A 14,001-nucleotide genomic window follows, 5' to 3' on the forward strand; every position below is an offset into this window, starting at 1 on the left:
GCATTTAGACGAAGTGATGGACGTTGTGCACCGTGATGGGGCACCGCAAACGACCAAGGCACAGGGCGATTTTGTCATCAAAATTTATAGGCAAAGCGGGCATCAGTAACTATACCACAATCCCCAGTAGACTAACACCTAATTACAATTAGCTTCTCAATTATTTCCAAAGGAAAAGGAAGAGAACACGAAGAACCAACGCAACCGTTGAATCTAAATTGAATTGCGTTGCATTCTGGAGTTCGACGTGCCAACCCCACGGTTTGATTTTGAGCCGCACGCGCCATAGGGAAGGGGGGGGGGACGGGGGACGCTGGAATAATTTTGGAACACTTGGGGATACCTTGCGGACCTGCCCCCAATGCACGGGACACGGGCATTGTTGCACTTCGCCCCCGTCGAAATGCGGCCGGCATTTGTACCCGCCACCTCCTGCTTAGCAGCGCCACACCATATCCGTAAGGCCACCTCGGCGGGTGTTTCAGTCTGAGTGATGCGAAGCATGTGCGAGTTAACGCGGTATGGCAGCAGTAGCTGGTGACACGAGCAAGGCGTCGTCCGCCGGCCCTCGTTAGCTCTTCGTGCCGTGAGAACGAAGGTGGTGAATAACGCCTGCCGAGGAAGTAATGTTGACAGGCGTGTGCACAGTGATGTTCGACAAATATGTAAATATGTGCCAATGGCTCATGCCCATTTTGGGGGACAGATAAAGAGTAGTCGGACACCCGGTGACAGACACGCAGTGGCCCAAGAATGGGTATGCCATATATTCGAGAAAAAAAAAACGCCATTGAATGTCACGTGCTATTCCGTGTAGAGTACCTATGAGACGACATTACACAAGCAGGCATTATATGTAATGATACATCGGTTGATCACGCCGAACGCAAGTGTTCTCACTGATACTACATTGTGGATCAACAGTCAGGACTATATATGTTGTACATTCGGCGAGGAACGTCACTAACATAGGTACAGTGTAACACCGAATCCCAGGAAAGTATGTCTTCAAAAAAAAAAGGGAGAAAAAAGAAAGAAAACACCTGTGACGCAAGCATCCGACAGTATGAGGAGATTGGAGATGCAAGTGAGCATTGGGTTCGTCGGGGGCCATGACACTCCGCGGGAGCTATTTTCGGGCACCGTAAGGAACCACGACACGCACGAAGAAAAAAAAAGAGAGAAAGAAGGAAAAACCTTACATGAAAATCGTGACGCCATATGGCTAGTCCGAGAAAATATGACGCCATAGCTCCTTCTGCATACTGTGCTAGTATGGTTCATAGAAAAAAAAGAAGAAAAGCAGTACTGCACAGGGAATATAAGCAGCCTAAGCACTCGAGGAACGCTGAAGTAAAAAGAGACCCCAGCGCCCCGCCGAGTCGACGGGTAGTGGGTAGCTCATTACGTCACGTGCGGGAGGCCCTGCACGGGGATTTCAAAAGCGCCATTATCGTTTGCATTAAGACGCAAACCCTGACCCGGGGCGAACTTCGATTTGCCCCTTCAAACACGTGCAAAACGCAGAGGTGCGCTCCTCAGACAAACCGTGGAGCGACTTCAAAGAAATTTGAAGCATTGAAGAGAAAAATGGGAACTGTGGAGAATGCATGAAACGTAATTTTGATTTGCTACGTCACATTTTCAAAAAAAAAAAAAATAAGACAGAATCGGTAGCCTGTAAAAGAATGAACTAAGCTCATGATTTCGTAGCTGCACAAAAAAGAACAAAAGAAGGATCACAGTACTGTAAAGTGCTTCTTTCAAAGCATGGAAAGTGGACAAAATTGATGCGTCACTAAGCTTAGGTGAAACCATTGTGATGTTTACGAGAGTTATGGAAAAGCCCTGCTCACACACCAGTGGTATAATCAGTTCGTTCAATTCGCATTCGAAGTGGGAGACACCGAACAGTACACGATATTTAAACATTGGCTACGTTACTGGCATCCAACGCTTGAAACACCTTAACTTGCCACTCGAGCGCTGACGCACATAAAATTTCAATGACATTGCTCCCAGCGATGGCAAGGAAATAAAGTTCTTCAGAAGCTGTTCACATTAGCACGAACTAATTGACGTACGCCATACCCAACAGACTGCAAAAGTCAGGTCAATCGGCGGTACTGAGACGCACACTTAAAGGGCAATTCCGGCGATTTTGCGATGTCAATGGATGTCGATGAAATTTGCTGGGTACATTCCTCTGAACACTTCCGTCACGTCCTCAAAAAAATAAAAAAAGACAGGTTTGAGTTTTGCAGATTTTTCACGAATGAATTTAATAGATTGCCTCGAACACCCTACCTTGTCTCCTTCTCAGTTACAAGCCACATTCTGTATGACGTCAGGAGTGTTTCACGCAGAGCATGCCGGGATTATGCAGACGACAGTGACGAGAGCGTCGAGGAATCGACGATCGTGAGCTGGTGCATGGAGTGAGAAGTTGCTGTCCCGAGAAGTTGCGTTCCCTGTAGGCGTAGGCTGCATTCACGAACTTCAGCCCTCGCCATCAGCACACACAGTTTGAACCGATGCCGATCGCAGTTCAGCCGAGGTTAAGCCTAAATGTCACAGTCGCGTAGTTCATGCGTCTGCCCCTGGCGCGCCTGAGCGACTGACATGAAGCTAATTAAGCCATCGGGATGAAGAAAGCTCCTTCTGCAGTTCAGTTTTGAACATACGGATTTGAATTAAACCATTCCTCATTTCGTAAAACGCACACACAAAAAGCGAGAAGCGACGACACGGAGCAGTATCGACATCGGTACGTTGCCGTTTCCGACGGAAAGCTGCCCGCCGCACTCACCGGCACTTCCTTAAATTAAGTGCGACTACGAACATGGTGCGTTTTTAGGTATTGTCATGCCGACTCATTATTTAGCTTCCGAGGTACACTGCTTGCCTCGTATCCCAAATGGGCAGCAAGCGTAGGCCCCTCGATACAGTTGCGTAAACAATCGCGTAGTTCAGCTGCCAACGATGTCTATATACTGGCATCGGCGCTTCCGCGAGAATAATACGCATTCTTGCAAAGTCCTCATCTATGCCCACTTTACGGAACATATTGTGTGCATGAAGAGGAGGAGGGAAAGAGATAAGAAGGCAGGGAGGTTAACCGAAATCAGGTCCGGTTGGCTACCCTACACCGGGGGAATGGGAAAGGGGGAAACAAAGATAACAGGGAGAGAGAGGAGGGAAGGAAATTGCAGTTAGTTCGATGACGTGTGTGGCCTTACATAAATTGCATTAATAGTCAGAATACGAAGAATGATAAGTAGGCAGCATAACAACGTTCCCGTACTACGGTCTCCCGCTGTTTTCGAAGATGTGTGGTCGCTCATATCTGTGTCATTCAGAGTGATGCAACGATGCTTACATGCACAAAATCTGCCTGTTTTGATACGTTCTGACATTAATTGATGTCACCGATGAGCGGCTATAGCCTTATATCGCAAGCGAACGAATAGTGGTCGCTGAACCTGTCGATGTAAACGAATGCACCGTTCGGTGCCTTGGACTGTCAGCGGCGTTCTTGCGGGATACAAATAAGTCTTGCTCCACGTCTTACAGTGAGCATGCGAAGCGCTTCCCTGGAAAGGTGTAAAACACCTAAAATATCAAGCAGCACGTATGAAATCAGTGGTTAGGGCTACCCTTGATCGTTATGTTGAAGAACGATGTGTATAGCGCATGTAGTGAATCGAATTCGTCAGAATCATAACTCAATATTTGACAGATCCGAAGAGCCGGTGCAGCTGACGTATTGTCACCTAAAGGCCCGGCGCGGTCACGATTCAGCCGAGCTTCTGCTCTCCATTGACCACACGGATTAAGGCATTAGAAGGCGGCGCAACTGCTTATCTTTGAGTGCAGGACGCTCCTACCGGAGAGGCCAACTGTTCCTGCCATTTTCGTGTCGCAAATTCTTCCTAGACACTTTCACGGACTCTAGCTATCTATAAGGTATTATTTGCTGCTTACGCTCCTGAGCCTACATACCTAATATAGCATGAGCGTCACATACGCTGCAAGCATAGCGTCTACTGCCGCACACAGTGGAAAATTTCCAGCTGGAAATATCGTCCAGCCGTTTCGAATAAAAGGCTACATAACAGAGCCCACGAAGAGAGAAAGTATATATATATATTATCGCATGCGAACGAAAAGACGAAACGTGTTATTTAGGAATCGGTCTTCAACTGCACAAGAAAGGCTTACGCAAACGCTAGGCCGCGCGGTCTCTAGAGGAATTGAACAAGAAACAATTAAAGGGTTCCCGTCTGTGTGCAAAGTCATACACTGGGCGGGCGAACAACACGAAAATCGACGAATTGCGCTCAAAGCCATCCGGGCAACCTTTTCACACAGCGCGTGAAAATGCTCGCGCCTCCAGGGACCCGCGCTCAGTGAATATCGAAAGGCGCGGGGCATGCATCGCGAGGAGTCCGCAAAAGCTTACGCACTACACATGTCGCCGAGATACGGAATATATTTTTCAAATGCGCCTCGAGAAGAACATTCCTAAAAAAAAAAAATTGCGGTGTTCAGAAACTACGCGGCGACTTAGAACGGGCGGCCACGGTGGAGTGCCCTGTATTCATTTTGACCACCTTAGGCTTTTTGAACGCGTACCTAAATTTAAGTATGCAAGGGCACTTTCCAGTTCCGCCCCCGTCAGATTGCTGTCACCGTTGCGCGTGGTGTTACAGAGACACAGGTTTAAATTTCCACATAGGACGACGCAGAAAATAATATTAGCATTCTCAGTGGGACGAAGGTTTTGATTAGCGTAACTGTACAAATATATACGCTATGAGTCGCTTCCGGAGGAGCTGTTTACAAACGCGCCATGGCTACGAGTCTAGCGAATACACATACAGGTTTAGTGGGACGAAGGTTTTGATTAGCGTAACTGTACAAATATATACGCTATGAGTCGCTTCCGGAGGAGATGTTTACAAACGCGCCATGGCTACGAGTCTAGCGAATACACATACAGATTTAGTGGGACGAAGGTTATGATTAGCGTAACTGTACAAATGTACACACTATGAGTCGCTTCCGGAGGAGCTGTTTACGAACGCGCCATGGCTACAAGTCTAGCGAATACACATGCAGGTGCTAATATGTATATATCCAGCGTACATTGGAAATAAAGCATCCAGCTTACATCGATCGTAAGCGAAGTTAAAGAACGAAAACTAAACGACTCGGTGTACCTCTGGAAAAGGCTTAAGGCCGCCGTATACACTCACCATGTTCACCTGTGGTAGGGGGAACGGTTCGGGGTGATGAACTTGGACGGGATCCGTGGTGACGGCGCTTCGGGCAAGCCCACTCGGTTCACTGCAAAGACAAGACGAGGTACAACACGAGAGATTATGCAAGGGGTGCCTTACACATATTGATAATGATTATTTTTCTTACTAGTACAAAAATGGGACAAAGCGTAGGCATAAAGGAACCAAAAAAAAAAGGAAATAGATAAAGAGACGCACTGAAAACACATCAAACGCCGCACGACATTTCAGCCAAGTTCCACGGCACAGAGAAACAATCAACAACCTTTTCTGATAACAACAACAACAACGCATACGACGCTGACACACACACAAAAAAAGAAGAAACACGCCGATCCAACGCAATGTCGGAATTCTAAATGACGCGTATCTTGTTTACGCTGGCGAGGCAGCAGAGACAGCGGACGCGTCCAGCTGGTGGCTGCATGTGTCAACGTGACAAAGGCCATTGCGATGCTTGTTCGCGGTATGGCAGGTAGATGACGCAGGTATGCGCACGACACACATACATATAATACGTGTAACCCTCATATCTCATTTCATTTAGCACATACCTAACACAGTTAAAGGTCAGCGTATACGCATAGATGCGTGCATGCCGGGTTTGCTATACGCAATGCACTCTATACGGTGAGTACGGGAAACAGAATGCAACGCCCACAGTCACGTTTTTATTATGCCTCAGTGAAGGTTCTCCACCCCCGCCCCGTTCCCCAGGTGCACGTAGTTCAACAAACCGATTACTAAATAATGATAATAATTGGAATTTCCCTCAAGTAGCGCTTACATACATACTACACACACACACATACATACTACACACACACACATACTACACACACACATACAACTACACACACACATACATACTACACACACACATACATACTACACACACATACCCGCCGTGGTTGCTCAGTGGCTATGGTGTTAGGCTGCTGAGCACGAGGTCGCGGGATCGAATCCCGGCCACGGCGGCCGCATTTCGATGGGGGCGAAATGCGAAAACACCCGTGTACTTAGATTTAGGTGCACGTTAAAGAACCCCAGGTGGTCAAAATTTCCGGAGCCCCCCACTACGGCGTGCCTCATAATCAGAAAGTGGTTTTGGCACGTAAAACCCCATATATTATTATTACTACACACACACACATACATACTACACACACACACGCACACATTACAAATGTGCTCTGCGTGGCCGGAAGTAAGGGTGAATAATTTGTTCCAATTCACTTGGATGCGGAACTGTATTCGGCGGGATAAATGAATGTCTGGGGTTTTGCGCGCCGAAACCACGATGCGATTACGAGGCTCACCGTAAAGAAGGACTCCCGATTTATTTTGACCACCTGAGGTTCTTTAACGGGCACCCAATGCACGGCACAAGGGCATCTTTCTTGCATTTCGCCCCCCCCCCTCCCTCCCGCCCATCGGAATGCGGACGCCGCGGTCGGGATTCGAACCCGGGTCCCCTGGGGCTTAAACCGCGCAACGCTTATAGCCACTAGCTATACGCCACCACGGCGGGTAACCGTGTTCGGGAGTTCAATTCAATTCAGTTTATTCGGACATACATAGATGCATACATACATAGACATACACCGCTCTCATAGTAGTTACAATGTTAATCGTATTACATGCGATGAATACAATTACACGCGCGTTGAAGGCGAGTGACACGAACCGATTTGCAAGTAATCGCCAGCAAGTATTCTTCCGTTTTGTCCCCGTCGTTGCTTCATTTCTGCTCTAGAATTTCGCTATTTAGCGAACAGCTAACTGAATTTCTGCTGAATTTCTAACTAAAACAAATTCGTTAAGCCTCGTCGCGTATAGAGACCCAAGACCGTACCATCCAGCTGAATAGCAAAAAAAAAAAAAAACACGCTAACAACAAACAACCCAAGCTCACTGATGTTGTCGCGTACGCCGACATGGGCAAGAGCAAAACAAACGCAACTTCCTGGAAGCGGCGGAGGCCTAGCCAGGAGAGGCCGAGACCTTCAGGTCGAGTACACGAAGCGAACTGAACACCGTATATGTGCGTACAAGCAAACATTGTGCCACCAATCGCCGGCGTATTGTGCGTCTCTTCCTCGCATACATTTGATGGGGAAAGCTGCTTTGACAGTGTCGAAGCCACACGGCTGTGGAGCTTTTTGTTGTCGCAACATAACAGAAAAAAAAATAAAGAAACTGTCATGCTGCTTGTTTGCTTTCGGGTAGAACAGCGGCTGCACAGAAGCTGTAGCATGACCGCGTCTTCAAAGCGCGCGCTTGCGTAATAGCCTTAACGAATACCAATGGAGAAATGCTGAATCGTTAGAGACTACGCTATTTCAAGACTTAATTCTCACTTTCTTGGGCTCAAAAGAATCGAAAAAAAATGAAGCATTCTCTGTTACGGCCGGTAATGTATGACTCTGACCTTAATGCTCAATCACCGTGACATTCCACGCCATTGCCTCTAAGTCAGTGTGACTTCGCAAATTTCAAGAAGCTTTAGCGTAATTTAGCGGTTTCCGTAAAAGCGAGAAAAGATGGAAGGCCATTCAAGCTGCAGTTAAGGTCGATCAAAAAGAATGGCCTCCTCAGAGAGTTGGAAGTGAGAATGGGACGGGTATCTGCGCACGGTTCTCCATTGCGTCATTCCTCGCACGAGGGTAGTAGGAAAAACATCAGACTGCTTAAATTTCTTGACTGCTGAATCTCTGGGATCGACCTACGAGAAAGGCTAGAACTCCACTCACCCGATACGCAAAAGTAGGGCAATAATTCGCTAAGACAGACATTGACTTTCAAATATATGTATCATATCGCAACGCCAGGTCCTTGCTTGCTTCAGAATGCCCAGCCATGCTTAGCTATAAAAGAAGTCGCAGAAATCGATGACGTCATCAAACACGCGGGCGAGTGATTGTGGACGCGCGTGAAAGCCAAAGGCGAGTATATATAGACTCGCCTTTGGCTTTCACGTCATTTTAGGATTCCCGCGTTTTTTGAAGATCACCGGGGTGGTCCAGCTAGCCATTCTCACTGTGGGAGTGATGTTCTTGGTAAGCCTTAAAGACGTTATACAAGTTCACCTTAACTTATGTATTACTTAGTATTAACTTTGCTAATTCACGCAAGTCCGCGAGGTAGACCCACGTTACACCTGCAAGCCACAGCACTCGTGCTACAAGTAACACCTGGCGGGACTCGGGTTACGACCGCGAGCGTTAACCACCACAGAGAGGGAGAGACAGAGAGAGTGAGAGAAAGAAGTAGCGCTTTATTCACTCCATCTGCCCGTACACTATCTTTTCGCACGCTTTGCTGGGCACCATGAACGAGGTAATGCGAATAAAAGCATAACCGCTCTCTTAAGCTTCTTCGGTAATGACGTCACAGACAGCGAGCGCACTCGGGTGGCCTTCATTACCCGCACCCGTTTTCAGCCACTTAACGGCCGAGCGATCTGCGAGAAGGGGAGCGAGAGAGTCCGCAGGTGATGACGGAGCACGACGGAAACGCTATACAAAATATGGGGCTGCCAGGAGGAGGGGGGGGGGGGGGGGGGAAGAGGTAGGCGATTCGCGACTGTACGCCTCTCTCCCCTTAAGCTCGTTTCGAAACACCTGCGAGTCACGTGGCCCAGTCCGTTTCTCAAGAGGAACGCAACAGAGGAACGGCGCGTCTCGGAGTGCGAGAGACGCCCTACTAATGCACCGCATTCTCAGCTACGCAGAGCACGACCCACGAACGTAGTAATGCCGGACTATCCGAAACATTAGAAGCGTGAAAGCAAACACACACACAAACACACACACACACAAAAGAAAAGGTGCACTGTTACGGGGATAGCGAAGATAGGTGCAGTGCAGCTGTTCGTTCAATTTTCTCATTTCTATTTTGTCGGAGAAAAACCCATAGGGACCTTGGAGGAAAGGTGCAAGCCGGTGGTGGTTGTGTAGCAGATGGCGGGGTTATGCTGGGACGCTTAGCCGGCAATTGTCTCGCCGAGGAGAGCCGATATCCAGGTCCATTGTTCTGTATATACAGGGTGTCCCAGTTAGCGCCAGAGTTTGAAAATATGCAAATGCCACGTAGCAGGACAGAACAAGCGTAGTGTTGTTTGCGGTCGCTTGGAGATGTTCAAACTATTTTTTTTCCTTCTGCCTAATTAGATAGTTACTCATAATCAACTTCTCAAATATAATTAGAAGAGAAATGTAAATGGGAAAGTTGTAGAGCGACATGAAAAACTCCCGATACACTTTTCTGTTACTCAGTTTAAGTGGTACATTAAGGTGTTTTTCAGGACGTGAAAGAAGCCCTCAAATGGACGCAAAATTGCCGCGCGACTTGACGCTCGAGGCACTTTGCATGTATTCGCGGCCTTCTTTCACGCTCGGAAAAACACTCTTATGTAGCACGTATTGAGCAACAGAAAGCTGTATCGGGAGTTTCTCATGTCACTCCACAATTCTCATTGACACTCTTTATCTAGTTATAATATGTGAAAAGCTAATTAATTAAGGCTAGTTTTGAAATTAGGCAGAATGAAAAAAAAATAGTGCGAGTATCTCCAAGCGACGGCAAACATTACCTTTGTTCTGTCCAGCTACGTGGCATTTGCATATATTTAAATTCTGGCTAAAGTTAGCTGGGACACACTGCATACCAGGGGTCATCGAGACCGCCACCGATGTGGCATACGTAACGTGATGTGAATACAACCAGCATTCGTACGAAGGGGGATTACGGGTTCGATGCTACCATAACGGATATGACGTCACACATACGCGCACGTGGCAGCAAAAGCACAACGTCGACTACAGTATGTGAGTAACGCAATACAAAAACAAAAACAAACCGTATAGTGAAAGGCTCGAATAACTGTCGTAGAAATACACGGCGCATATTCAACGAAGGAACGCCTAATTAACGGCTCATAAATATAAATTAAGCGCATCAACTGAACGCCGCTTACTGGCTTACGATGCATGCAATGTTTGAGACTCAGTATGTGCATACAAACTCCTGACACTGCATCGAGGCATCAAAACGAATTGGAAAAAAGAACGCAAGCAAGGCACCGAACGATAAGACTTGCGATAAGGGAGGATGCTGCCTACCGTACAACCAATAATTTTACATCGGCTTAGGTATTTTAGAGTGGCAATCAGTGTAAGTTCTCACCCTATATCTCTAAAGAAAAATCGCATCTGTTCTGGTTTGTCGGGCCTTCATCAATCTCGCGCGCACTAGTTTCAATTTTTTTCTTTAACTCTCCGCGCCAGGAACATTGCACTCAGGAACGGCATGCGCGTATCAGAGCAACATGGCGTTCCTGGTAAGAAAATGGAGATGGCAGTATAATAAATGAAGAAGGTTCAGACCAGATTGAAAGATTAACGTTGTGGGATAACACAAATCCCATAAAGCGAATAACGCTTATTTGTTTATTTTTATTGTTCTTTTCCTTTTTTGTTTTGCTTTGTTAATGTGCCCGCCAAGCACAACCTCGTTCCGTGCCGCACCGCATTGCACAAAGGCTAGGCGGAGATGCGAAACCCGAATTCGCTGCTGCGTACAATTTTCAATTTCCGGTGCGTCATTATGGAGCAAATTGCCATCTCAGTGAGAATTTAATCCCATGGAGTGCTTTATACTTCGCGTCGGTGTAGAGCGCCTATTAAAAATTTGACTCGAAAATGTGCTCCCTTTAACGCACGCGATTGGTCGTTTCATGAGAAGGCCTGGATCAGGGTGAAGTGCAGTAGATAGGCTGGCCAAAGGCGAGATAGGTTACCCGTATTTGCCAAGGGCGGTCTCGTTATCTTTCACTTGGCATCAAATCGCCAACCGAACAAATATCGCAGGCCAGTGGTGACGAGACCGACTCTGATAAATGTAGTTTCCACGTCACCTCACGGAAGCGGCTTCTCGCCGCGCTAGCACCCGAACATCGGTGTCACTATGACGTCAGTGCCCCATATTATCACGCGTGCATTGTTTTGATCTTTAACGGTGAACATTTTCCACCTCATAACTCATCGATTTATTTGTCGGCGCAAGTGTCCTGCCGCGGTGCGTCTTTTTTACGCAGCTCCTAGACATGCTAATAGCCCAAGATGGCGGCCGCGATGACGTCACTGCAAACCATCTATAGTTGCAGGTATCAAAATATGGGCCAGTCTGAGCAGACACGCTTGGAAAAACGGGCACAAAGCTTTGTCTATGTGATACAAACAAACTCGATTATCTACGCTGCCATGCAGTTAGTATTATTGCTCTGTAACATTGTCAAATACGTAGCTTTTGAAAGCAAAGCTTTGACATGGCTCAAGCAGCACTGATTACAATTTTGTGCTATGTTACAAACGTGCCACAAAGTATACGGTAGCACACTAATGTCATCCATGTTGATATCTATTATGTAGAAAGTATCCGGCGAGGATAAAAGAGAAGCTACTTAGCGCGTGCAAGATTGATAAGGATTCCGTCTTGTCGAAGTGTCGGGGTTAATTCCTGGGAACCTTGATTTGAACAACCGACCTCTGCCCTGCTTTCGGCTATTTATGGTTATCGCCGCCGGGATACCATGCGACGGCAAACAAATAAATAAAAAGAAAGAATGATAAGCTCCGCGGACCAAGTTTTCCTCCGAACATCGGTGATTCCAGCATAGTAAGGTATCCCGCTCGCTCTACATATCTCGGCATTAAACCCGCTTGACTGCATGTCTGGCAAGCTCTCGGGTTAGCTTTCTTGCATGACTGACTTGCTCAGCGGTGAAGCCCCATGTTGTTTGCTAAAAATCACGCCGTACGTTTATTGCACGGCAGCCTCTCTCGCGGTATCGATTTACAACGAGCGAGAACCGGATATTTGCTCATAACTGCGGGTAAAACAAAAACTCAGCGCAAACGCGGTAGCCCCGCGAATAGTCGATCAACCTGCCTTCCGTCGCAGTCGCCTCGGAGTCTGGCGCCACTGTTACGCCATCGCCGAGACGGCGTTAATGCTCGCGCATATCACGTTTTATGTTTGGTCGACGCCACCCTCAAAGTGCAGGAGCGCGGCGTGAAGGCTTGATAAACGTCGCATGCGGGTATTGACCTAAGTGACGCAATTCGATAATGTCAAGGTCGCCTGTGCGGCACGAGCGGAACTTCCACGTGGTACCTGCCGTTGTACTGTAAAAATTCTAGGACTGGATGACAGGCCATTTACGGAAGCGAAGATCTTGGGAGCCTGGCCTCACAGTTCATTAGCCCAGAAAGCAGTTCGAGCGCTTTTTCACATACCTGAAGGCAACAGACTTGAGTGCCCGACTATAGGCATCCTACACCTAAGTTCTCTCTCTCTCTCTCTTTCACCCCTCATTCCCCGCCCCACGTGTAGGGTAGCAAACTGGACTCCGTCTGGTTAACCTCCCTGCCTTTTCTTCCCTTCTCTCTCTCTTTCTCTCTCTATAGGAACCCATATAGGAGGGAAAGCACTGCTCGTTGTTGGTGCTTGGCAGACAGTAGCCCTCGTCCTCGAGATACACAGCAACCAGAGCGTTCTCCTTATCTAAAGTATTCAACAGAACGCAGTAAATTCCTTATCAAGCACGCTGGATTCGCGAGATTCGCGCGAAAGGAACATAGCGGCCATAAATGACGCCGTTGCGGAGAGCTCCGTATGAACGTTTGACGATATGTTATTACGTAACGGGCACTCAAACCCGGCACGCGAGCGCTTTGACATTCCGCCCCGATGGGAAAGCCACCGTCTGTAGGTCTGGAACCGAAACCACGATACGCGAAAGCCAATTGGGCGGCCTCAACAGCGACAGCGAGTCACTGCGGCGAGTAAATATTCGGCATCGAACCAAATTCACAACCAGTCGCGCAAGCTTGTCGAAAGATAGAACGCGGTACTGATCGATAACAGTAAAAAGAAGCAGTGAGCAAAAGCAGGAATATCTTTGTCACATGTGATTCATCGCAATAATATGGGACGCCCACATACACGCCAACAAGGGACGGTTAGGCTTAGCACAGAGACGCCTTAGAACGGGCACGCCGGAGCCCGCTGCAGTACCCGATAACAAAGAGCGTGGCACGCATTCGCAGCGACGTCCAGTTCCAACTCGGGCTTCCAACCCGCCGTGGTTGCTCAGTGGTTATGGTGTTCGGCTGCCGAGAACGAGGTCGCGGGATCGAATCCCGGCCACGGCGACCGCATTTCGATGGGGGCGAAAACACCCGTGTACTTAGATTTGGGTGCACGTTAAAGAACCTCAGGTGGTCGAAATTTCCGGAGTACCCCACTACGGCGTGCCTCATAATCAGAAAGTGGTTGTGGCACGTAAAACCCTATAATTTTAACTCACGCTTCGATGTCTCCCACAGCGGGTGCCCGGAGAACGCTGTTCGTAGACATGGCGGTACCAGCGCTGCACATCACGGTGAAGACAACGCACGAGCAAGTTTCCAAAACGACCTAAAGGAAGCGACCATACACACTCTATGCGGCAAGATATGGCCCGCAATACCTAAGCGCTATACGCAAAAAAAAAACCGAAGTCACGAAACAAAAAGTGATATAGGCCCTCTGACGACTGTGCACAGCTGGCTGGTCGAAAAAACAAAACAATCGCGTCGGCGCGCAAATTTCGCATCACGTGACGCAGTGCGAAGCTACGCGGCCGTCGATACAC

The 14,001-nt window shown here is 47.9% G+C and overlaps 1 protein-coding gene across 3 annotated transcripts in view; it reads right to left on the reverse strand.

The window, feature by feature from the left end:
* Window positions 1–14,001, reverse strand: part of LOC135900434 (uncharacterized) — a 46,135-nt gene that overhangs the window by 13,747 nt on the left and 18,387 nt on the right. Inside the window, exons 1-2 of one of the 3 annotated variants that reach the window (XM_065429937.2) lie at window positions 13,675–13,810; window positions 5,259–5,349 (exon numbers count right to left, since the gene is read on the reverse strand). In XM_065429937.2, coding sequence (XP_065286009.2) covers window positions 5,259–5,349; window positions 13,675–13,745 — 162 coding nt within the window. In that variant the 5' untranslated portion in view covers window positions 13,746–13,810. Of the gene's footprint in view, window positions 1–5,258; window positions 5,350–13,674; window positions 13,811–14,001 lie in introns of those variants that run through there. The other 2 variants (XM_065429936.2, XM_070522234.1) reach the window with 2 other exon arrangements.

The sequence above is a fragment of the Dermacentor albipictus genome, chromosome 7 (assembly GCF_038994185.2).
Source record: "Dermacentor albipictus isolate Rhodes 1998 colony chromosome 7, USDA_Dalb.pri_finalv2, whole genome shotgun sequence".
In the NCBI taxonomy this organism is placed as follows: Eukaryota; Metazoa; Arthropoda; class Arachnida; order Ixodida; family Ixodidae; genus Dermacentor; species Dermacentor albipictus.